The sequence below is a fragment of the Cynocephalus volans genome, chromosome 2 (assembly GCF_027409185.1).
Source record: "Cynocephalus volans isolate mCynVol1 chromosome 2, mCynVol1.pri, whole genome shotgun sequence".
NCBI classification, from domain to species: Eukaryota; Metazoa; Chordata; class Mammalia; order Dermoptera; family Cynocephalidae; genus Cynocephalus; species Cynocephalus volans.
Genome location: NC_084461.1, coordinates 153,758,715 through 153,782,176, shown reverse-complemented (window position 1 = coordinate 153,782,176; position 23,462 = coordinate 153,758,715). Strand labels below are relative to the sequence as shown.

Sequence of the window (23,462 nt, the reverse complement as noted above, 5' to 3'; positions counted from 1 at the left end):
ACTTACTTAGAATGATTAAACACACAAACACATACAAATGTTTAATCAAGAGAGACCCAAAATATCTTGTTTCCCTGGGAGAAACTGCTTGCCCAAAGAGTCAAAGAGGAGAAATAATTATAAAACTATGTTCTAAATGATGAAGAATACAAATACTTATATCAACAAATAATTCTACATAATAGCTAAATTTCATTAAAAAAATCAAAGAATCAAAGAATCAAAAAAAAATAAGTATAAACTATGAAGAATACAAATACTTATATCAACTAATAATTCTACATAATAGCTAAATTTCATTAAAATATTGAAAAATCAGCCTAAAGTGTCAAAAAAGTTAGCTCTTTGTACACTACCAATAGAGGGGCAGTACAATCAGCAGCTGACTTTCTTTAGTTTAGAATTTCTTCTGAACAGGTTATCTTGGGGGGTGGATGGTTACCTTGGTAAGTGATAGAAAAGCAATAGAGAAAGGGAAAGTGAAAACATGAGGCAAACAAGGCAAAATCTTTTCATCTTTTTTTATTTTAAATTACAAAGGATGTTGCATACACTGATGAATCTGTATCTGACTAGAAGTGCTGAGGAGTTGGAAGGTGACAGAAGACAAAGGCAACATTTGCATTGCCTTTTCTTCTGAAATGAAAAACTGCACAACTATTAACCAACATTTAATAGAATAATTTTTAAACAGCTCATGCGTCAACAAGATAAAATTCTTTCTAGACAAGAGACAAGACTGAATCCAATAAAAAGTGTCATAGCTCCAGTTGTGTGGAAAAAACCAAAACTACAGAGTATTTATGATAGCATTACAAACAGGATCCTACGCAACTATGCAAAAGAGGTTACCACATTGTATGAACAAATGCTTTGAATTCTTGCCCTTCTGCTCTTCTCTTGTGACTTCTGTGCTGTCAGCCTTAGTATCACTGTTAACTACAAATACTAAGCTATAGGACAAATCCTAAGGAAAGAAGGTAAAAAAAGCAGGCAGTGAAATACAGTGTCATAAAAATGTGGTGGAAAGGCAGATACAGTACACACATACACATTTCTGTTATTTGGTTCTGAAAAAAAAAAGGGCGAAGGGCAAGACACAGTAATCAGTCCCGCTCCCATCCACCCAGAATTTAGTTAACTACACCATTGTGTTTACAATGTTACGAAAGAGGCAAACCTAGTTCACCCAAACTTGGCACACTGAAATACCCAACTTTGAGGTTCTTCACTAGTCACCAAGTCTTCAGTTCCAAAATACTATTTGGAAGTAGTTTTAGGGTTCTATTCCCTTACAACTACCTCCAAACCTCTTTTCTAAACAAAAATGACAATTTGGCATAGTTCAGTTCCTAGGTGTAATTTCTACAACTTCAGTCAGTTTACTAAGCATGAGGACTATGCTTCAACACATAATCCCACTTGCCTATGGAAGTGTATAACTTTCAGTAGTACATTTTCATCATCTTTCCCCAACATGCTTATTCCTTAAAACGAAACAACCATTCCTACACCTGACATTCATTGTTACATCCCAATGTGTTTGAAATATTAAAAAAACATGGAGTCATCTTCTCATAATGCCCTTAAGATTACAAAGATTACAAAAGAATCCACAAGTATTACGGCACTGTGTGAGACTTATTTATCATGATCCGAGGGAAGAACAAGACTGCAGTTCTGTGCAAAGTTGTGGAAATGGCCTCAGTTCCATGGGAAATGGTATTCCACAATAGACTTCACTACAAGAATAATTGAAACCCTTTACTTTAACACTGAAAGCATAATTCAATGCATTCTCAAAATTCAAGTTTCAAGATTTGGAGAGATGCTAACATTCTGTTACATAATTAACTAGAAAATACTTTAACAGAATTTTAGGAAGACTATATAAAGAAAGGGAACGTAAGTTTTTGTTAATTCCTGCTGAAGGCAACTTGAATTCATTTCTTAGAGAGTTAACGAAATCTTAGCAGCTAAAATATTTTTAAATGTATGGAATAAAGAAAAGCACATCCATTCTTGATATTTTGGTGAATAAACTAACAGCTTTATTAATGAAGGCAAACATCAGATAATTGTATGAATATTATATATAAAAAAAGAAATCCAAACAGAATTGTATTTCAAAAGTACTGTACTTCTGTTTCTTTTAAAGAGACTTGTCATCTGTTTTATAAAACAAACAAAATGGGTACTCTTCTCCTAAAAAATTCTGGAAAAACGAAATAGTCAATTTCAAGCTGATGAACTGAACATATCTTTCTTTAAATGCAGACTATTGCTAAGAAGCAAATAAAGTCAAGCATCAGAAAGAAGATGTATGACAAATTCATGAAAGTCAGAGAAAGAGGATGTAGTGAAATTACTGCTACTCTTTCCCTCTCATATTCAAAGACCACTTAAAACTGGTCTTTCATACAAATATAAAATAACTATAAAGAGAGGGAATTTAAAACCATACCCATCTGAAATCCTTCATGATGCTTTTGTAATAGCTCTGATTCTCTTACCAAAAAGGTCAAAGTTAAAGATTTAGGAAATGGAAGGGAATGAAGATGTGTAGTTTTAAATGTACAAGTAAGGCACAATATAAAGCCACATCATAATCTGTCATGAAGGATATAGGAAAGGACAAAAATCATACATGGTACAGTAGAACAAGCAATCATATTGACTGAAAAAGTGTGGCACCCAATTCAAAACTCAGACAAGATCTTAACACGAGCAATTGGACAGCATGCTTTCATATGGAAACAAACTCTATAAAGAATCCAGTGTATCTGAAACTAGGAAGAAAGTCTGTTTGTTTGTTTGTTTGTTTGTTTAAATCATAGTAGTACTAGAGTCAAAGTTTATAATTGCTTTTGGAACAATGGGTTTATTTGAGGTGAATTCACAATGCCTTCACTTAAAGTAAGATTCTGGACTTCATTATGAGCTATCTGTATACCATGTATGAACACAGAAAACCTTTAGAGAGCTCTTCTCTAATGATCTTCACCCAAAAATACATGCCACAATTTTCAAAAACAGAACATGTACAATTGTTGGGGTTTTTACATCACCCTTATAAGATCTGTTTGTGTGATACACTAAACGTATATATTTTAATGACAATAGAGGAAGCAGATTATTACTGGCATTAAAGTACAACCATTTCTAGACGGTTTTAAATGCCACAGAGTCCCCTGGTTAAAATGTAAAGCTGCACAGCTTGCCTATGTCACCTTTATAATAAAGTTAAAACAGCAAGAGGATTTAACTTTCACTCTACATTTTACTGCCAGGTTTTTATTTAGATCAAGTATCGCTGCAGCATTCTGACCAGCCCAGATTTAGCAGCAAATGGCAGGAATCATATAAAATGCAATTTTTTTTTAACAAAGTGCTTTTCTAAGATATACATACATATATAAATAGGTACAAAATAAAGTGTCAACATTAAAAAGCTCAACTATTTAAAAGCTTTTAACTATTTAACTTAAGTAGTACATATAAAACACTGAAATGCAAGGATATGGAATCTACTAAACAGATTCAAAGTCTTTTTTTGAAATGCAAGACCAAAAAATCAAATTCTGGTTTGCAGACAGGAAAAAAGTATCAAAAGCCAGAATTCCTAACAGAGCAGCTAGAAAAGGGCAATTTTATAAACCTTATCAGCTGAATCTCTATCATGAAGCAATTTTCACCTGATTGCAAAACTGCCATATTTTGGAACACTTTTCAATTTACCAGACAAACCCTGTCAAGACTTCGTATACTTCCAAGTTGCAAACCTGTGCTTTGCTTTCTCCCACCTAAAAAGGAAACTTTATAAACAATGAATTTATGTTCTATTAAACCATTAGATTTGAGCTTATCATCTGTTTGGCATGAATGTACTAACCAGGTACATTTTCACCAAATACAAAGGAAAATCTTGTGCATGACAGTTCAGCTAGGTGTTAAGACAATCCTTCTCAGTTTATTTTTCATAATGTCAAAGAACCACGTAAGCAACATTGTTCATTGTTACTGTATGTTCTAGGATCAAACCTTCATAAGCTATAGCTTCATGTGCTCTAGCTTGCAAATGGGGAGAGGGAGAAGAAAGTAAAAGAAAAAGAAACACATTATATAGACAAAATATAACTAAAGAATAAATTCTATAGAGGGTAATGAAAAAATAGATATTTTCCCAGCAGCTAGGTCTGAAATATTTGTTTTTTTTCTTGTTAAATACATTTGTTTTCCTTTTTTTAAGTATAGTTTTTAAGCCACCAGTTTTCAGAGTTCAAAACACAAGATTTGAGAAAAAAACAGTAAGAAACAGGATGGAAAGATCTGTGGGGAAGGTTTATAATGCTGCCTTGACATAAGAAATTTCTCATCAAGAGGTAAAGCTTGAACACAGTCAAAACACTGACTAATGAAGCTGTTTTATGTGAGCAAAAAAGAGCACCTAAAAACTAAATGTGTTAATGTTTCTCAATTCTAGAAACTATAGAAGAATAAGTCACATGTAAGTCTGAAGAAGCTAGTTTGAAAATACCTGTACAAAAATATAAAAATCTATAAATTTTTTTTGTTTTTGTTTTAAGCTTGTGTTGATCTTTGAAAATATTACATGCACAATAATACACCAATTGGAAAAATGGCAACTAAAGAATTAGATATTTTTAGCTTTTTTCTTTCTTTACATATATATATATACATAATACAATAAAAATAATCTGTATTTTGGTTGTTTGGTGGAAGTATACTACAATAAGCTAAATAAACTTTTAAATTTTCAAAGTCAAAAACTATTTTATCAATAGCTTACTAAAATGAAATATATTAAAATTTCCTACAATAAGTGCAGAAATAAAAGACAAACACCTAAATGGCCACCAACTTATCTACTATGGAAGCGAACTAGAGGAACAGCAAAATAATATTTGTATGTATGGATGCTCCTTCTGTAGATAATTGGACCCAAACAGAAATAAAATTCACAGTTCAGTAAGATCCCTAACCCTGACCTTTTAATTTTTTCTTTTTTTCTCCTTTTTTCATACATTCATACAGTATCATGTAAGCTGTGCAAAACTTTACTTAGACTGGCAGTTTGCCATATCAGTTGCATTTGTCTTTGGTACAAAAAATAAAACAATCGCAGTAATGTGCAAGTATTTGTCTTCTTCCGGTCAAGTACCGAAATATGAGTTTTCTAGAGCCATCTTTTTTTTTGTTTGTTTTTTTGTTTTGTTTTTTATACAATACACAGACTCTGTGGCATATATCTACATTTCAACATAGTCCTATATACATTCAAAAAATTTGAAAAAGAGTTGGAACAAAAAACATTTAAACCCCATAATTTTTCCATCTATATATCTTGTTTTTCCTCATTAGGGTTTTCATCATACAAAATATTACCAGTTTTATAGTTTCCCCAAAATACAAGGCACAAAGAATATGCTTTTTTTTTCTTACTTGCACAGACATTTATATATATATATATATATATTTATTTATATTTATATATATCATATTGAGCTCTGAAAATGAACAACTAATATGGCACACAGGCATGAGTGTTGGGTGTGCCATGTAGAAGTGAGATTAATGGTTGTGGAAAATTAGAAGAAAAAGCAATAATTCTAAAAACAATCTAAACTGACTGTTTAAAAAAATGCTTCCTCAATTATTGTGTGTGGTTCAGAGCATAAACCTGCCACAATACTTGGCATTTTACTAATATGTTCACTCCTCCAAAATATTTTGCTTTAACATATTTTTGCAATCTGTACCTAAACATTTACTTAAATGTTTGAGTTTCAATTCTGATGCCAGTAACAGTTTTAACCATGGTTTATGCTCTGAAAATGCAGTAATCAAGTATTTTGGATCATGCTTCACTTATGCTACTTAGTTCTTAAAACAATGTAACCTAATTATAAATGTTTACATAATGCTGACATGCAAAACAGAATGAAAATTTACAATGGATAACATGACAAATGCAGACACTTCTGACCAGTGGTCCAATGAGGCTGATTACACTTTCGATGTTGGTATCCTTAGCCCTACAAGGCCTCCAGTGGGATTGCCTTCTGCAGTCTTCTCTAATACTTGGTTAACAAATTCTGAGGTTTGCCCAGCCACTGGGAGACCTGAAGAGAAGAATAAAAGCCATACTTAGAAATGGAGAGGACATGAAGTGAAGGGAAGGAGTAGGAAGCATCTGAGGGTCAGGTATGGCCTTTAGCTTCAAACTGGTTCCAAATTAGGGCTTTACTGCTTGCTACTGCAGTCCAGAAAATAATTCTACCCATCAGATTAGAGTCCACAATTTTAAGATTAGAATAATCAAACCAAGAATAACTGTGAAGAATGGTTAATCAATTTTTTAAAGTGGGGTAGATGACAGGTAATAACAGTCCAAATAACATTCCAGACCCAAACCCTGCCAACAGGCACTGCTTCCTAGGTGTACCAAACATGTTCTTTCCCTGTTCTCTCAGCCAGTCTCTTCCAACTGCTCTATGCGCACACCATGTTTCATGGATGGGTTTCACCCACGGAACTAATAATATAGATTTGAAGGATGTTTTTACTTATTTTTATAATTACTAGATAAAGTTTATGTTCCCTTTTCTTCATTTTAAGAAAAGTGAATGAAAAAGAAAAGTTAGAAGAGAAGAGGAAGTAAAGGTGGAAGCAGTGTAAGTATGCTGATTTTCTCATCTTCCTGATTTTCTACAGCGAGGTCAAAAGATACTTAAAAATCAATAAATCAAATAACAGAAGTACATTTTTTAAAGTATTAAGAAAAATAAAAGGGTAGAAGTAGAAATATTTAGTCACTGCTCATAGGCCAAGTCAAAAGATACTGTAAAAAATATTGACACCTTCTTAACCATGTGATCAAACTTAGTGTGACCAATAAGGGACAAACTAATATTATCTGCCTCTTGACTGAAGGAAAGAGAAAGATATATGATGCATCTTGCCAAAAAATTTAACTGCATCCAGTCATTAGGACACAGATAAACCCAAATGTTGGGATATTTTACAAGATCATTTAAAAAAAAAAAAAAAAAAGACTGGGAGACTGATGTAGAAAAAAAAAAGAGATAGAACTAATGCAATGCATGATCCTTGACTGGATCACAAACAAACAAAAAGGCTATAAAGGACATTATTCAAACAGCTGGGGAAATTTAAATATGGACTCCATATTAGATATTATATCAATGTTGAAGTACTTGGATATGATACTGATATCATGGCTGAGTAAAAGAATCTCTTTGTTTTCAAGAGATACATGCTGAAATAGGAATGAAGAAACATGACGTTTATAAGTTACCTTCAAATATCCCTCCCCACACCAATATACATATAGATAGAGGAAGAAATAAAGCAAATGTTTTTGCTAAACATCAACAATTGGTGAATCTACTTGAATGAAATGCAAATGTTCACTGTACTATTTCTTTCTACTTTTCTATAGGATTGAAATCTTAAATGAAAAGTTGAGAGAAAAAATCAAGTATACGTTATAGTTAAAAAGAAAACTCACAAGACAAAACCACAACGCTTGCAAATTATCAGAGTACAGACACAAAAGTGAAACCATAATAATGGATCATACACTGATTTAAAAATGCAAAAAAGGCCATATAAACAAATCCTGTTGATCTTTTGATGACAGAACTAAAACCAAACATAGATCATATGAATAAACAAAGATGAGCTAAACTCACCTATTAAATAACAACTCCCAGAATGACTAACAAAGAAAATCCAAATATATGCTATATATATAAATATCTAGGAATAGATTTTGTGGTATATAAATTTAAATTAAATTAAATTTTACTTTAATTTAATTTAAAGTGTTTTTTAAAGTGATGTAATATAAAGTGATTCAGAAGGACCAAAAATGTAGGCAAAGGGATACCCAACAAATAAAAATAATAAGAAAACTGCATTCATGATTATAATACCAGACAAGACTGAATTCAGGGCAAAAGCTGTAAATAAGACAAAAGAAATATACTTCATGATGAGAAAGATTATAATTCATAATGAAGATACAGTAGTAATAAATCTAATTTAAACATCCTAGCATTGAAAAGCAAAGACACAGGAAACATGAGATGAAACCAAAACACATTAGTGTTAGTGGGAGCCTTTCCCAGTTTTACATAGAGTACATGGACCACCACCCACCAAAAAAATGAAAAAGAAGACCTAATTAAGAATATCTAGTCAATATATATGGGAGTCTCAATATAAAAAAGAAAACACATCTTTTCAAATGCCCAAAGAACATTTAAAATTGTAATCATATACTAGGTAGGTAAGAAAATACCAATAAATCACAAAAAATAGAAGTTAGTAATAAAACTAGAAAATAATAATCCCTACCTTCTGGGAAATTTTTAATCTCTCTCAAAGAATTCTTGGGTCAAAGAGTAAATCAAACCTAAAATTTCAAAGTATTCAGAAAACAATGACATATTAGAATTTATGAAGTATGGCTAAAGCAGCTCTCAGGAGAAATTTCAAAGACTTTTATTTATATTAATGAATGAGAAAGAATAAAAAGAAATGAATTAAGCATCTAATAATTCAAGAAATCAGAAGAACTGGTAAACTAAAGAGTTGGTTCTTCAGGGGGAAAAGTAGAATAATGTACAACTAATCGATTCAAGAAATACAGTATTCCCCCCTTAACTGAGGGGGATACATTCCAAGACCCCCAGTGGATGCCTGAAACCACAGATAATACCAAGCCCTTTATCTACTACATTATCTAAGTTTGAGGTAAGACAGTAAAACTAGCATGAATTTCTTTTTCCTTCTTCACAATTTCATGGATGGAATACTCATTCTTACTGCAGATCCTAGCCACCTCAGCATATGATTTTTCTTCTTTCTGTATTAAGTTGAGAACTTTCACCTTTTCACTTAAAGGAAGAACTTTATGGTTTGTTTTTGGCCTATCAGAATTAGCAGTATCATTACTCTTGCACTTTGGGGCCAATGTTAAGTAAAATAAGGGTTGCTTGCACAAAAACACTGCAATACCTTGACAGTGGAGCTGATAAACAAAACAGCTCCCAAGTGACTAAGAGCAGGTAGTGCACACAGGGTGGACACACAGGGATGATCCTCATCCCATGCCGGACAGCATGAGATTTCATCACACTCCTCAGAACTGTGCATGATTTAAAACTTACATTTATAGAATTTTCCATGTTATATTTTTGGGCAACAGTTGACTGTGGGTAACCGAAACTATGGAAAGTGAAACTGGGGATAAGGGGGGAAGTAAGGGAGAACACAATATACACAAAATAAGAAGTGAAAATGAAGTACTAACCATGGGTATAGATAATATAAAAAAAGACTGCTTTGTTCAATTGTAATAAACTTGAGTGCCTGGTGGAAATGGATAATTTTCTATGAATATATAAGTTATCAAAACTGACTCCAGAAGAGGTTGTAATATTATAGACTAACTATCATAAAAGATATAGAGCAAGTTTTAAAGAAGTTAATCACAAAAAACACACTGGGCCAGAGAGTTTCAAAAAGTATTCTACCAAACCTTTAAGAAAAAGAAATTCCAACATATTTAAACTGGTCAGAGGGAAATTATGGGAAGATGGCTGTATGGCAGCATAGATTTTTAATTTCCATTTCCCAATATAAAAACAGAGCAACTAAATAGCAAAACCATAAACCCATGGAAAACATTTACAACTGACAAGGTATCCCCACGAACTCTAAAGTTCAAAAGGGCGGAAACAAACTACCAAAAGCTATAAGACCTGCATGGTATCAACATTATCAGTATTTATGTGGGATGACCCAAAAAGAAGTAATGGATCTGAAAAAAAACAGAAGTCTAAAAGAGCCAATAGGTTACTCACTGGAAAGCACAGGAGGCCAACCTGAGAAATTCAGCCGAAGCAATGACAGATTTTCTCCAACCCAATAGTGAATCCAAGGTGAATGCGAGGGGCCCCAGTAATATTTGAAGGGGCCCACAATCTAGCCTCTGTCAGCTCAGAAAATTGACCAGCCAGGACTCTCTTGTAGTACAAGAGCCAGCACTGATAAGGAACCTCTAGGGTTGGAATTAAAATTGAATAAAACAGGAACAAAAGATATGAAAGAAAGATATGGTCCAGATAAAATGGGGGGAGAGGAGAACAAAAAATCTCAGAGAGCAAGATGCCATGTTTTTTTAAAACATTAACTGAAAAGAGAGCTGTAAAGCTAGAAAATCTATTCTGAACATAATCTTCTTTTAAAAGTTCAGTATAACTAATTTCACATATAAATGAGCAACAGAAAAGTATCAAGGTCAAAATCCCATAAATGATTATACAAAGAAAAAAAGAAACTAAGACATTTCTACAAACAATGAAAGCCTGCCTAAAGACATGACCACAAAAAAGATAAAAACTACAACCTGCTGTTATTTCAAAATGAAATAAAAGATATTTTAAAAAATGCCACAAGACATAGAAGAACACAAATCAGAAACAGAAAACAGAAATAAGGTGACAGAACTCAGAAAAGAATTAGAAACAAAAGTAAAAAAGAATTCCTGAAATTAAAACAAAATTAAAAAGAACACAAGAACAACAAATAATAAAACAAAAAACAAACAGGAGAACAGCAAATAATGCTTTAAGAGAAACAGAAGATGAAAAAGAGAAAGAATTTTAAAATTTAAAAAATGAAGAGAGAAAAGATTCGAGAAAAAATGACAAATACTGAAGATAGGCAACCTATAGATAATAGTAAAAGTCCCTGCACAAGAAAAGCAAAGCAAGGGACAGGTCTAATACTAAAAAGATTTGAAACTACATATTGAAAGAGCACAGTGTGTATATGAGAATATCAACCTCGAATGACCAACTCTATAACACAGTCTAGTAGAATCACTGGATTTAAAGAAAAATAGGACTGGCCTATTAGCTCAGTTGGTTAGAACACAGCCTTATAACACCAAAGTCACAGGTTGAGATTCCCATACCAGCCAGCCGCAAAAAAACAAAAACAAACAAAAATTTAGCTTTTCAATAGCAACACTTTATGCTAGAAGAAAATAGAGAAATGTATTCAAAACACTCAAGGAAAGAAATGTGAGTCAAGGATTTTACATCTGGTAAAACTAATTTTCAAGTGTAAAGGAAATATACAAGCTTAACATAAAAGCCTTTAAATTAAAAAGTGAAAAGGTAAAACTAGTGTTTTTCTTTTAATATTAAATTTCCCTCAGTACCTAATAAAGGAAGACTGCAAATGCTTTTGAACAAAAAGAAAGGACAGAAATGCTTTGAAAGACTACATAAAATACTAAAATAGCATCTATCCATTTGAAGAAAAAGTCAAGCAAACTCGTCATTACTGCTCCACTTTGCTTAATGTTTGGGTACTGTACTAACCTATAAAGAAATAGGAAGTAAGTGACAGTTTAGGAAAATATTGACATTTAAGATCTACTCTTCACCTAAGACTGTTTTCAATATAAATATAATTTGGGGGGGGGGTTTGTCAGCTGGCTGATACAAGGATCCAAACCCTTGACTTGGTATTATAACACCACACTAACTAACTGAGCTAACTGGCTAGCCAAGATATAAATATAATTTTGTTCAAGACAAACATTTGACCTTTTGTTGTGTTAATTTAATTTTCTGAGTTTTCATGGATTGTATTATGCTGTGATACCCTCGAGACACTACTGATCTATAAGGTTATTTGTTCCTATGGCAGCTAAGCTCCTTCACCTTTGGAGTTCTCATGTCTATATCTACACTAGCTCTCTTTCTCCTCCCTGTCAGCTTTCAGTCTGCTGGCTTCTGGACGCCTGCTGCATCTCTGGTCCTCCCCATGTTGTACAATCTGTTCAGGGATGGGAAACCAGATAACCAAGTTTGTTAGAGTCTTGTGAAATGTATTGCTGAGTAAAACAAATAAGAATCCCCACTAAAGCGCAAACTGAAGCCTTGACTGGTCAGAGGCCTTTTTTTTTTTTTCTCACCCCATGGAAGGTTTTGTTTTCTTAAGTGTCAAAATAGTTCAGTGATTAAGTCTAAACTTACAAATTGTGGTAACCAGCAGTACATATTTATGAAAGCTAAATGTCAAAAGATAAAATTACTCATAAAGGAGAGCACTTGACTTTTCCCTTAAACTAAAAGAACTTTTATAGTATCCCTTGAATAATATATTTTATACAAAATTTTATTATTTGTTATGAATTTATCCAATATTCTTCTTACCAAGAGTATCTTTAATGAGGATTTCAAGCTTCTGCCCCATGTTGGGTCCTCTCTCCTCTCTTGGATTCTGTACCCGGTTTACAATCTCTTGTTTGATGGAGTTGATTACAAACAATAAATTATCTGGAAGACAGAACAAAACACTTGGAACATGTCACTAACACGGAAGAATTTGGTTTTAATTATGAATTAACAGATACTAAATTTTTTAAAATGGAGAATGTGTAAGAAAACATTAAGCAGTGATGTTTTAAGTTTTCCTGTCCAAAGAAACTAATTTCAAATGATGTGCCACTTTTGATAACACATTGTAGACATACACCAATGTCTACTACCCTGTAAACAACTTGGCTTACTTGTCTTCATAGCTTTAAGACCTGTGATAGTACCTGGTATACCAAACCACAGGACATTAGTAAATGTTTATTAAATAAATCAAACCAAGTCCTTCAAAGACAAAACTTTAAAAACAATTTTTCCCACCTTAAGAAGCTTTAAGAAAACAAAAGAACAAAGTTAACCCAAAGTTAAGTAGAAGGAGGAAAATAATAAAGGGCAGAAATCAATGAAACAGAAAATTAACAAAGCCAAAAGCTGGTTGTTTGAAAAGATCGACAAAATTGATAAATCCCCCAGATAGACTGATCATGAAAGAGATAACACCAATCACCTGTATATGAAATGAAAAAGGGGTTATCACTTCAGAATCTACAGACATTAAAAATAAGAAAATACTATGCTAACAAATTTAACAACTTGGATAAAATGGACAAATTTTTTGAAAATGCAACTTAAAATCAACACAAGAAGAAATGAAAAAAATCTTAATAGACTATTTTTAATAAAAAAGTTGAACTTACCAATAATCTTAAAACAAAACAAAAAAAAACCGCAGAGGGTTTTAATGGCAAATTCTATCAAATGTACAATGCAGAAATAAAATCGATTTTGTCAAACTTTCTCACAAAAGAGGAAGAGAAATCCTAACCCAATTCATTCTATGAGGCCAGTATAGCCCTACTACCAAAGCCATACAAAGACATTACAAAAAAAAAAGAAAAAAGAAAGAATCACAGACCAATTTCCCTCTTGTATAAAGATATAAAAATCCTTAACAACACATTAACAATGGAATCCAAAATGAAATATTAGAATAGAATCCTACAAAATATTAGCAATAGACTCCAACATAAAAAGGAAAATACATCATAACCAAGTAGAGTTCGTTACAAGAAATCAAGGTTGGGTTAATATTCAAAAATCAATTAATGTAATTCACCACATTAGTAGGTGAATTTGTGACATATTAACAGAATAAAGGAAAACAATATGATTGTCCCAATAGAGGTAAAAAAAAAAAAAAAAAAGGCATCAACACCCATTCATGATAAATGAAACTCTGAATGGAAGGGTAATTCCTCAAAATAAGAAAGGGCATCTCTCTACAAAAAAGTACACCACCAACATCATACCTAAAGGTAAAAGGTTTCCCCAAGACTGCAAACAAAGCAATTGCCACTTCTACTCAATATTGTGCTGGATGTCCTAGATATTTTAATAAGTCAGAAAGAGAAAAGGTATAAAAATAAAAAAAAGAAGAAATAAAAAACATCCCTACTTGCAGATGATGATTGCTTAAGTAGAAAATCCCAGGGAATCTACATGCTTTATTATAGGAACTAATAAATAAACTTAGCAAGATCACAAGATACAAGAATAATACACAAAACTCCATTTCATGTATTAGTAGCAAAGAGTTCAAAAATAAAATTTCTAAAATAATTCAATTTACAGCAGCACCAAAAAATATAAAATATTGAGGAATACAGTTAACAAAAGATGTTCAAGTGCTCTACACTGAAAACTAAAGAACATGGCACACACAAATTAAAGACTTAGATGGAGAGAGACATCAAGTTTATGGATAGAAAGACTCCATTTTAAGATGATAATTCTCTCCAAATTGATCTATAGATTCAAAGCAATCCCAATCAAAATTCCAGTAACCTTTTTTGTAAAAAGTGATAAACCAATTCTAAAACATATATGGACACATAAGAATAGCCAAAACAACTCTGAAACAAAGAGCACAATTGGAGGACTAACAAGGACTAACAGTACCTGACTTAATGATTTACTAGAAAACTACAGTAATCAAGACAGGTTTATATTCACATAAAGGTAGAGAATTAGATCAATGAAACAGAATACAAAGTCCAGAAGTAAACTCATACATATATGGTCAACTGATTGAACAAAGGTGCAAAAACAGTTCAATGTCTTTTCAATGAAGGTGTTTGATCATACAGAATAAAATAATTATCATCTCTTACTTCACACCATACACAAACATTGACCTAAAATGGATTATAAGCCTAAATGCAAAACCCAACACTACAAATTCTAGGAGAAAACATTGAGAAAATATTTGGAATTTTAGAGTTGATAAAATCATGAAACATAAAAGAAAAAATTGGGCTAGCTGGTTAGCTCAGTTAGTCAGAGTGTGGTGTTGCTAACATCAAGGTCAAGGGTTCAGATCCCCTTACTGGCCAGCTGCCAAAAGAAAAACAAAGAAAAAGAAAAAACTGACAAATTCGACTTCATCAAAATTAAAAATTTTTGTTCTTTGAAAAATGCCAATGAGAAAACAAAAAGGCAAGCCCAAGATTGGGATAAAATATTTTCAATACATATATAAAAGAACTTGTATCCAGAATAAATCTTCAGAAGGCGAATCAATTTTTTTAAATGACAAAATATTTGAAAAGACACTTCACAAAAGAAAATATATAAATAGTCAGTAAGCACAGGAAAAAGGTTCAAATGTCATTAATCAGAGAAATGCAAAGTAAGACCACAATGAAATACCACCATATACCCATTAGATTTGTAAAAATAAGACGACGGACCCTACCAAGTAGTGGCAAGGATAGAAGCCTCCTACACTGTTCTTGAGAATGTAAAACAGTACAGTCTCCTTGGAAAACAGTCTGACAGTTTCTTACATACATTTATCCCATGATCCAATCATTCCTTCATCTAGATATTTAACCAAAAGAAATCAAAATATAGGTCCACCCAAAAACTTGTACAAAAATATTCACAACCAGCCCCTGTGGTTAAGCCAAAAACTCGAAACAACCCAAGTATCCATTAACAGGTGAGTGGACAAATTGTAGTACATCCACACAATGGAATATAAAGGATAAAAGGATCAGCAACAAAAACGATCTAACTATCGATACAGGAAACAACATGGAGGAATTTTTAAATAATTATGCTGAGTGAAAGTAGCCAGGCAAAAAAGAGAACATATTGCATAGTTCCATTAATATAAAATTTTAGAAAATGCAAACTAATCTGTAGTGACAGAAAGCAGATTGTGGCTTCTCAAGGACATGAGTGGAGGATGGAAATAGCTTACGAAAGGACACTAGAAAACTTTTGGAAGTAATGAAGATATTCATTATTTTGATTGGTTTCACATGTGTATGCATATGTCCAAACTAATCAAATTACATCCTTTAAATATGTATAAAGTAACTGTATTTCAATTATACCTCAATAAAGTTGGGGAAAATACATTTCCAATTTCAACACATAGGATTCCTGTGATGGTTAATTTTAGGTGTCAAATTGGCTGGATTAAGGAATACCTAGAAAACTGGTAAAGCACTATTTTTGGGTGTGTCTGTGAGAGTGTTTCCAAAGGAGACTGGCATGTGACTCCAAGTGGACTAAGTGGGAAAGATCCCGCTGTTCAATGTGGGCTGACACCATTCAATTGGCTTGTGGCCCAGAAAGAACAAAACAGAGTAAAGGCATATTGGTCTGTCTCTCTTGGAGTTGGGATATACTCCTCTTCTTCTGCCCCTGGACATCAGAACTCCAGGCTCTCCGGCCTTTGGACTCTAGGACTTACACCAACAACCCCCATGGTTATGGGCATACCATGGTCCCCAGCTTGCAAATGGCCTGTCCTGGGACTTCTCAGCCTCCATAATCACGAGCCAATTTCCCTAATAAATCCCCTCATATATTGAGCAAGAGAGAGAGAGAGAGATTTGTATATCTTATTGGTTCTCTCTTCCTGGATAAGCCTAATACACCATAGGTGTACCTCTCCAGACACTGCTTTGAAACCAGTGATTTGCTATTCCTCATCTACTAACACTGAGAAGAGGCCAACGCAGATTGAGGTTGAAGAGGGAAGTGAAAAATAATGGAGGGAGGATGATGGAGTTTGGATGTGTTGTCCTCCCAGAACTCATGTGGAAATCTGACCCCCAGTGTGGCAGTGCTGGGAGCTGTTTGAGTCATGGGGGCAGATCCCTCATGAATGGATTAATGTTCTTCTTGGGGGGGGGGGGGCGGTAGTGAGTGAGTCCTCATGCTATTAGTTCCCAAGAGAGCTGGTTGTTTAAAAGACCCTGGCACCTCCTCTCTCTCTCTCTTGCTTCCTCTCACCAAGTGATCTGCTTGTACCCACTGGCTGCCTGCTGCTTTCCGCCATGAGTAGAAGCAGCCCAAGGCCAGCCTGCATCAGATGCAGCTGTCCCAGAATCGTGAGCCAAAAAAACCTCTGTTCTTTATAAATTACCCAGTCTTGGGTATTCTGTTATAGCGACACAAAAAACAGACTAATAAGAGGGGAACAGTTTAAAACAACACACAGGGCCAATATATGTAAAATGTGTAATTAAACAAGAAAAGTACAGCTAACTCCCTAAATCACATGAAATAAGAAATGTATGCTTCTTCTCCATGAATAACTGAGAGAGAACACTATTTACTCAAATATAAGTAAGGACATTTACAAGAAGGCTAGATTTATGGGAAACAATGAAGTTCCCCTATACGCAACAGGTTAAAAGTAAATAAGGATGCAGGCTTCCAGTCAAGATGGTGGAACAAACAGTCCCCAGTGTCACTCGCTCCCAACAATCAACCAATTTACAACTATTGAAAAGCAATGACAGCCAAGCTGGGGCTGCTAGAGCTCAGGGGAAGAGGAGGAGAGACCTATGGAGTTCATGAAGGCAGGAGAAGCCATGACGAGAGAAAGAAAGGATTGCTCCTACCATTTCAAGCCCCAGACGCTTCAAGGCTGGATCTAGTGAGCACATGGAACAAGAGCTGGCAAAAGCCTCAGCTGTGCCCTTCCTGTGAAGTTGCTTGAAGGTGGCAGGGGAGAATAGGGCCTTGGTAGCCCCCAGGCCAGCAAGACCACTAACAGGGCTCCCATGGACCCACACAGGAACAAGGAGCCACAGACAACAGAAAACGGGAACCACTCAGAGGCTGGTGAGTCATCAGAAGGGACAGGCACACGGCCTATCCCATGGAAAGTGTTTGGAGTGCAGGCAGTGGGGGATACAAGCCCACTGGGGGAACAATGGGGCACAGTGTAGACATCTGACCTACGCAGCACAGAATCACTCAGTGGAGACTGATCAGGAATACAGAACTGCAGGGGATGCCATTTGCTGGAAAGACTCAGGCCCAAACCAGAGTTTCCACACAACTCAGGTGTACTGGGCCTCACAAGACCCGGTAGTACATACAAGGGCAACCATTAAAACCTGAGCTACACAAAAAGCCTTCCCCAGGGAATCAGAAGCAATGAAGCAATTTAGCTTAGCGCAACTACAGGGCTGAAGTGCTGGTGCCCACAGTAAGTTTCCCCATTTTAGAAGTAAGCAAATGACAACAAATTAGTTCCAGTGCAGAGTTTGAGTGGTACGAACAGTGAATAATCCAACGAGGAACTGAAAGAAAAAACAAAATACCACAGATCAGAGACAAAGTGATATTAACTAGGAAAAAGGTCTAACGCCACCTAGAATACCTATAAAACCTAGAAGTACTGGAAGACCTCTGAGCTCCTGAGCCAAAGTGGTAGGGGGCCAAGGGCCTCAGCCATGCCTCCTAGACATCCATGACCAGCCCAGCAACAACCACTGAGCTGCCACAGGAAGCACCCTGGGCTCCCGAGACAGGGCGGTGGGGGGACCAATGGCCTCATGACTCCCTGACATCCGCAACTAGCCCAGCAACAACCACCAAGTTGCCGCAGGAAGTGCCCCATGCTCCTGACCCAAGCCAGTGGGTGGCCGAGGGCTTTAGCCACACCACCCTGACATCTGCATCCAGCCCAGCAACAACCCAGCAGCCACTGGAAGCCCCCTGGTCTCCCCTGCTGGAATGAAAGGGGGGCCATGGGCCTTGATCGCAACCCCCCTTCCCCCTCTTCCCACCCATTTTCCCTCCCTCTTCCCCTCTCCTTCTCTCCCCCAACTGCTCTGTAGCAATATCTTAAAATGAGACATGGAACTGGGGGAAGCCAAACCCAGCCGCAACTAGGCAAGCTGCCACTACCACCCTAGGGCCCTGTGGGATCCTGAGGTGTGGATCTGGAGGAAGCCGAACCCAGCCACAACTAGGCAAGCTGCTGCCATCACCCCAGAGCCCACGGGGTCCTGAGGCACGGAGCCGGGGTAAGCCAAACCCAGCTGCAACTAGGCAAGCTGCTACCACTGCCCTGGGCCCTGCTGGAGTCCTGAGGTATGGAGCCGGAAGAAGCTGAACCCAGCCACAACCAGGTAAAGAGCACACCAAAAACACCATTTTCACAGGCAGAGCCCACCATAGCCACTGCATTTGCCATGGCTGCCACAAAAGTGGTCACTCTCTATAGCAGCAGTCATAGCCACTGTGCAGACAGCATGCCAGACTCTCAACTGCATTGACACAAGGAGAGGGACCAGCAGAGACCAAAAAAGAAAAAAGAAAAAAAGAGTCCTCTCTCTCCACTAAGCACTCCAGAGTAATAGAGGAATCATCTGATTTACAATAATACGGGAGGACTTGATCACACCTGTTTCAGCACTGGACAGATCATCTAGGCAACAAACCAACGGAGGAACAGTCTATCAGGAGGAACAGTTAGTCTATCAGATGGAGAAAACAAATCTATGGTTATTAGAGGGGAGAGGGAAGGGGCAAGTAGAGGGGGAAGGAGAGAGAATGGATAAAAGGCATAAAGAGTAAGTATGATTTGTAACAATGAATATGCTAATAAAGAATAAATTTTAAAAAGTAAATAAGGCTATTTTAAAAGAAAAAAAACACTGCAAAATCAAAATTAGAGCAGACCAGCCCGTCTAGAACCTTGGCAATGTCCATTTGAGCACACTAAGGGGGCAAAGAGGATGGAGGGGAGGGGCTCTCATACTACCACACACCTCTGTTAGGAAATGGAAGCATCTGGCTCTCAGAAATTGAGTTCAAACATTAAATTCCACAAACAGATCGATCTCCCTCTTCTGATACCATGTTCATCCAGGAATTTTCTGACTTAAATTTTCCCATATAGTTTGCATTCTATTTCTCATTCTGAGTCAACAAATTTACATTAGATTCACAGGGCAGTCTCTAGTGAGCTTCGGTAGTAGGAATCCCACAGAAGAAGGAAGTTTGGTGCGATAGGATGTGATTAGAAGTATAGTGGGTCCCTGAAGCTAGTCCTTGGAACAATACTAATTCATGACAAATTAAAAAGTATAAGGACAACAGAGTAAATTTTTCATAAAGCTGAATTTATTCTATTATGAGATTATGCTCTTCTCAATTTTTTAATACTAAAATATTCTTCCTTGCATGAAATTATAGTTATTATAGATAATGGGTTTTTTTTAATGTCCTCACTTGGCAAAATATAAAGTTGGTAAGCCTATGTTCTCAAGTCCCAAAATCTTTTTTTACATGTCATTAATCTGAGAATCACAAATTCTAGAATTTCTTTGAATTCTAGAACTGGAATTAACAGATAGGTAGTGGATAAGTGTTCCACCAAGTGGAAACATAGTGCCTCCCAGATATCTACCAGGAAAAAAGGGAGCCACTCACAGAGCTTAAAGTCAAAATGCTTCAACAGCAAGAAGGAATAATAGAAAATGAGGCCAGCCAGTTAGTTTAGTTGGTTAGAGCACAGTGTTATAGCACCAAGGTGAAGAGTTCAGATCCCTGTACCGGCCAGCAGCCAAAAAAATAAAAATAAAAAAACAATAGAAAAATGGACAGGTTCCATTCAACAAACCAACTATTGTTTTTACCTAATATTTACCTTGATTAGAGTTCCTAAGTGGTCATTAACGAATGAAAACATCAGTTCATTTCACAAGTTGTAAACTTTACAGTTAGAAAGCATCTTTCTGTCCTCATAAATAGAAACAAAAAAATCAACATAAAGGATTACAAAAAATTACGCAGTTTATTTGATCACCTGTGTGCCAGACATCATGCCAAATTAAGAAAACCTCTAGAAACATATAATAATTGACCATTTTGTACACTGTTCTGCTTTCAGACACAACTTGCCCAAGAGCTACACACTGAAGTAGACGATTTTAGAGACAAAGGACATACCAATTATGATACTGGGGGCTTAAACAGATCAAAGGAGAAGGGAGATCAAACCAGAGCTTCCCAACCCCCTAATGTGCTGTAAAAGGGTTCCAGATGTATGAGATAATAAGCCCCTCCGCCCACAGGGGCCTCTTCCCATAAGTAGCCTACTGGTGTTATATTCCAGGATGCCTCAGAGACAATAATTTTCTACATGTGCCATGATGTGAAAGATTTGGAAGCATTGTGGTTTAGATCAAAATCAATGGTTCCCAAATATGTGCGAGGATGGTTGTACACGAATAATCTGGGGAGTGTTAAAAATAATAGATTCCTGGGTTCTACTTGCACAGATTCCAATTTAGAAGATCTGGGAGAAGCCTAGGAATCTGTATTTCAACAATTGCACGGACAATTTCAATAAGCAATCAAGTTTGGAAAACACAGATCTAAACTATCCACACAAAAGTTAAAATACCATTACTCAATTCAAGGGAAATATTAAAAACAGTCAACAGAACTGGCTAACTAACCCAGGCTGGCCAATCAGCTCATTTGGTTAGAGCATGGTACTGATAACACCAAGGTCTAGGGTTTGATCCCTGTACTGCCAGCTGCAAAACAAACAAACAAACAAAAATAACCAAAACAAAACAAAACTGGCTAACTTAGCAACACAATTATAAAATAAAAGTAATAAATTACTGTGATCATAAGTGGGTTAGCTCGCTAGCATAGAAACAAGATTTGGCTTGGAGAGCCACAGATACAGACACTCATACTAAAAGGAGAAAAAGAATGAATGCAAGCAAGCACATGGCTTACTGAATGGATGAACAAAAAGAAGGCTAGCCCAAAACTGAGCAGAATGCAGGAAATGCAAATAACAAAGCTAAAGAAAAAGAGTGGTCAGCAAAGTAACAGGAGGTTAACCAAATTCTTAAAAGCTTAGGTTTACCATATTCTGTGTTGAGGCCCCATAATTTCACTTTATTAGCTTCATACTGGGCTTTTTTCTTTAACCGACAAGCTCTGTGAAAGAAAAGAGCAATTAGTTCACTTTTTTAAAAGTGAATATTCAGAATACTCTTCTTTTGCTGCTGTTAGACATTTTCTAATATCAACCCAAAATTAATGCCTACTGATATTTATCAAGGAATTGAGTTACCAAAAAATACAACACAACCATTTACACAATTGATTTTTAAGAATTTAGCACACATTCAAAAATAAAGCTACGGCCAGTACACACCTATTAGAGTAGCTCATATAAGTAAATAAATAAGCAAAAAAAACTGACAATACAAAGTACTGTAGAGGATGTGAAGCAAGTGGAACCCTCATATGTTGCTGGCTGCAATGTAAAATAGTACATACAACTACTTTGAAAAACAGTTTGGCCATTTCCTATAAAGTTATAAACATTCACGTTGATATTATTTATGCAAGAGAAATGAAAACTTATGTTCATATAAACACCCGTAAGTGAATGTTTATGGTGGCTTTATTCATAACTTTCAAAAACTGGAAGGAACCCAAATGTCCTTCTGGTGAATGGATAAACTGTAACATAACCCTACAAAGGAATACTACTCAGCAATAAAAAAGAACTACTACCACGTGCAACTACATGGATGAATCTCAAATGCATCATATTAAGTGAAAGAAGTCAGACGCAAAAGGCTACACAAAGTATACTCCATCTGGAAAAGGCAAAACTATAAAAACAAAATAGATCAGTGGTTGTGAGAAACTAAGGGTCAGAAAAAGAGTTTGCTTTTACATAGGCATAAGGAAATTTTTTAAGGTGATGAAAATGTTCAATATCTTGATTGTAGTAGTGGTTATATGATTAGATATATAAATTCAAAAAGATATACATAAAATAGGATGAATTTCACTGTAAGTTATACCTCAATAAGCCTGACTAAGCAAACAAAAAATAAAGCTACGATAAAATTTTTTATTGTTATACTATAATACACTTGAGTCCATTCACCTCTGCCCTTGTAAAAACTTTTTCCATAAAGCATAAATATCACCTTTTCCTGCCAAATGAAAAACTGTAACACTCTCATTGTAGTAATTTCAAAAGAAAAATACAACTTCTGAATAATGGTTGACAGTCACTTCTTCTATAAAAACTCATTTAGGGTTTAACCTCACCTCCTAGACTTTAGCACATGAGTGAACATTATTAGCATTTACCTGGAAGCCAGCTTATTTTTTTCCTTCCTTGACCGTGGCCGGGCTGTTAAGGGAAGCTCACTCACTGGAGTCAAGTCACTAATCACCTTATTCAGCTTCCGTAGTTCATTGCCTATCTGGAGTAGTTTTTTAGGATTTGGAGTCAGGTCTTCTACATCAGTTCTACGTGACTTCTTTACTGCATATTTCCCTATAGACAATTGAAAAGAAGTTTAAGTTAGATCATTTTAATTAACAAGAGACACATTTTCCACAGCCATATTTTAACCTTCCCTCCTTTTCTTTTAGGAAGTCTTGGCAAGTTTCACAAGTCTCAACATGTTTAAAACCTCCTCTCCTTCCCAACTTGTGGCTACAAGAAATGGGGCAGAAAAGAGTTTGGAAATTTTACTCAGAGCAAGATGCTTTGATGCTAGACTGAAAATTTGTCAGGCATATAAATTTTTATGTTGGACTCAAAAATCCAACAAGTAATATGACAGCTTTTTGATTGATCTGACATTACAGGAGACTCAAGGGGTCTTGCCCTATCACTCCAGGCAAAGGGTATGGATGGCTCTTGTC

At 35.5% G+C, this 23,462-nt stretch overlaps 1 protein-coding gene across 1 annotated transcript in view; it reads right to left on the bottom strand.

Annotated features, from left to right (window-relative positions):
• Positions 1–4,733: 4,733 nt before the first annotated feature.
• Positions 4,734–23,462, bottom strand: part of CREBRF (CREB3 regulatory factor) — a 55,029-nt gene continuing 36,300 nt past the window's right edge. The window contains exons 6-9 of the mRNA XM_063086544.1: positions 22,899–23,088; positions 21,649–21,722; positions 12,282–12,404; positions 4,734–6,143 (exon numbers count right to left, since the gene is read on the bottom strand). Coding sequence (XP_062942614.1) covers positions 6,028–6,143; positions 12,282–12,404; positions 21,649–21,722; positions 22,899–23,088 — 503 coding nt within the window. The 3' untranslated portion in view covers positions 4,734–6,027. The remainder of the gene's footprint in view (positions 6,144–12,281; positions 12,405–21,648; positions 21,723–22,898; positions 23,089–23,462) is intronic.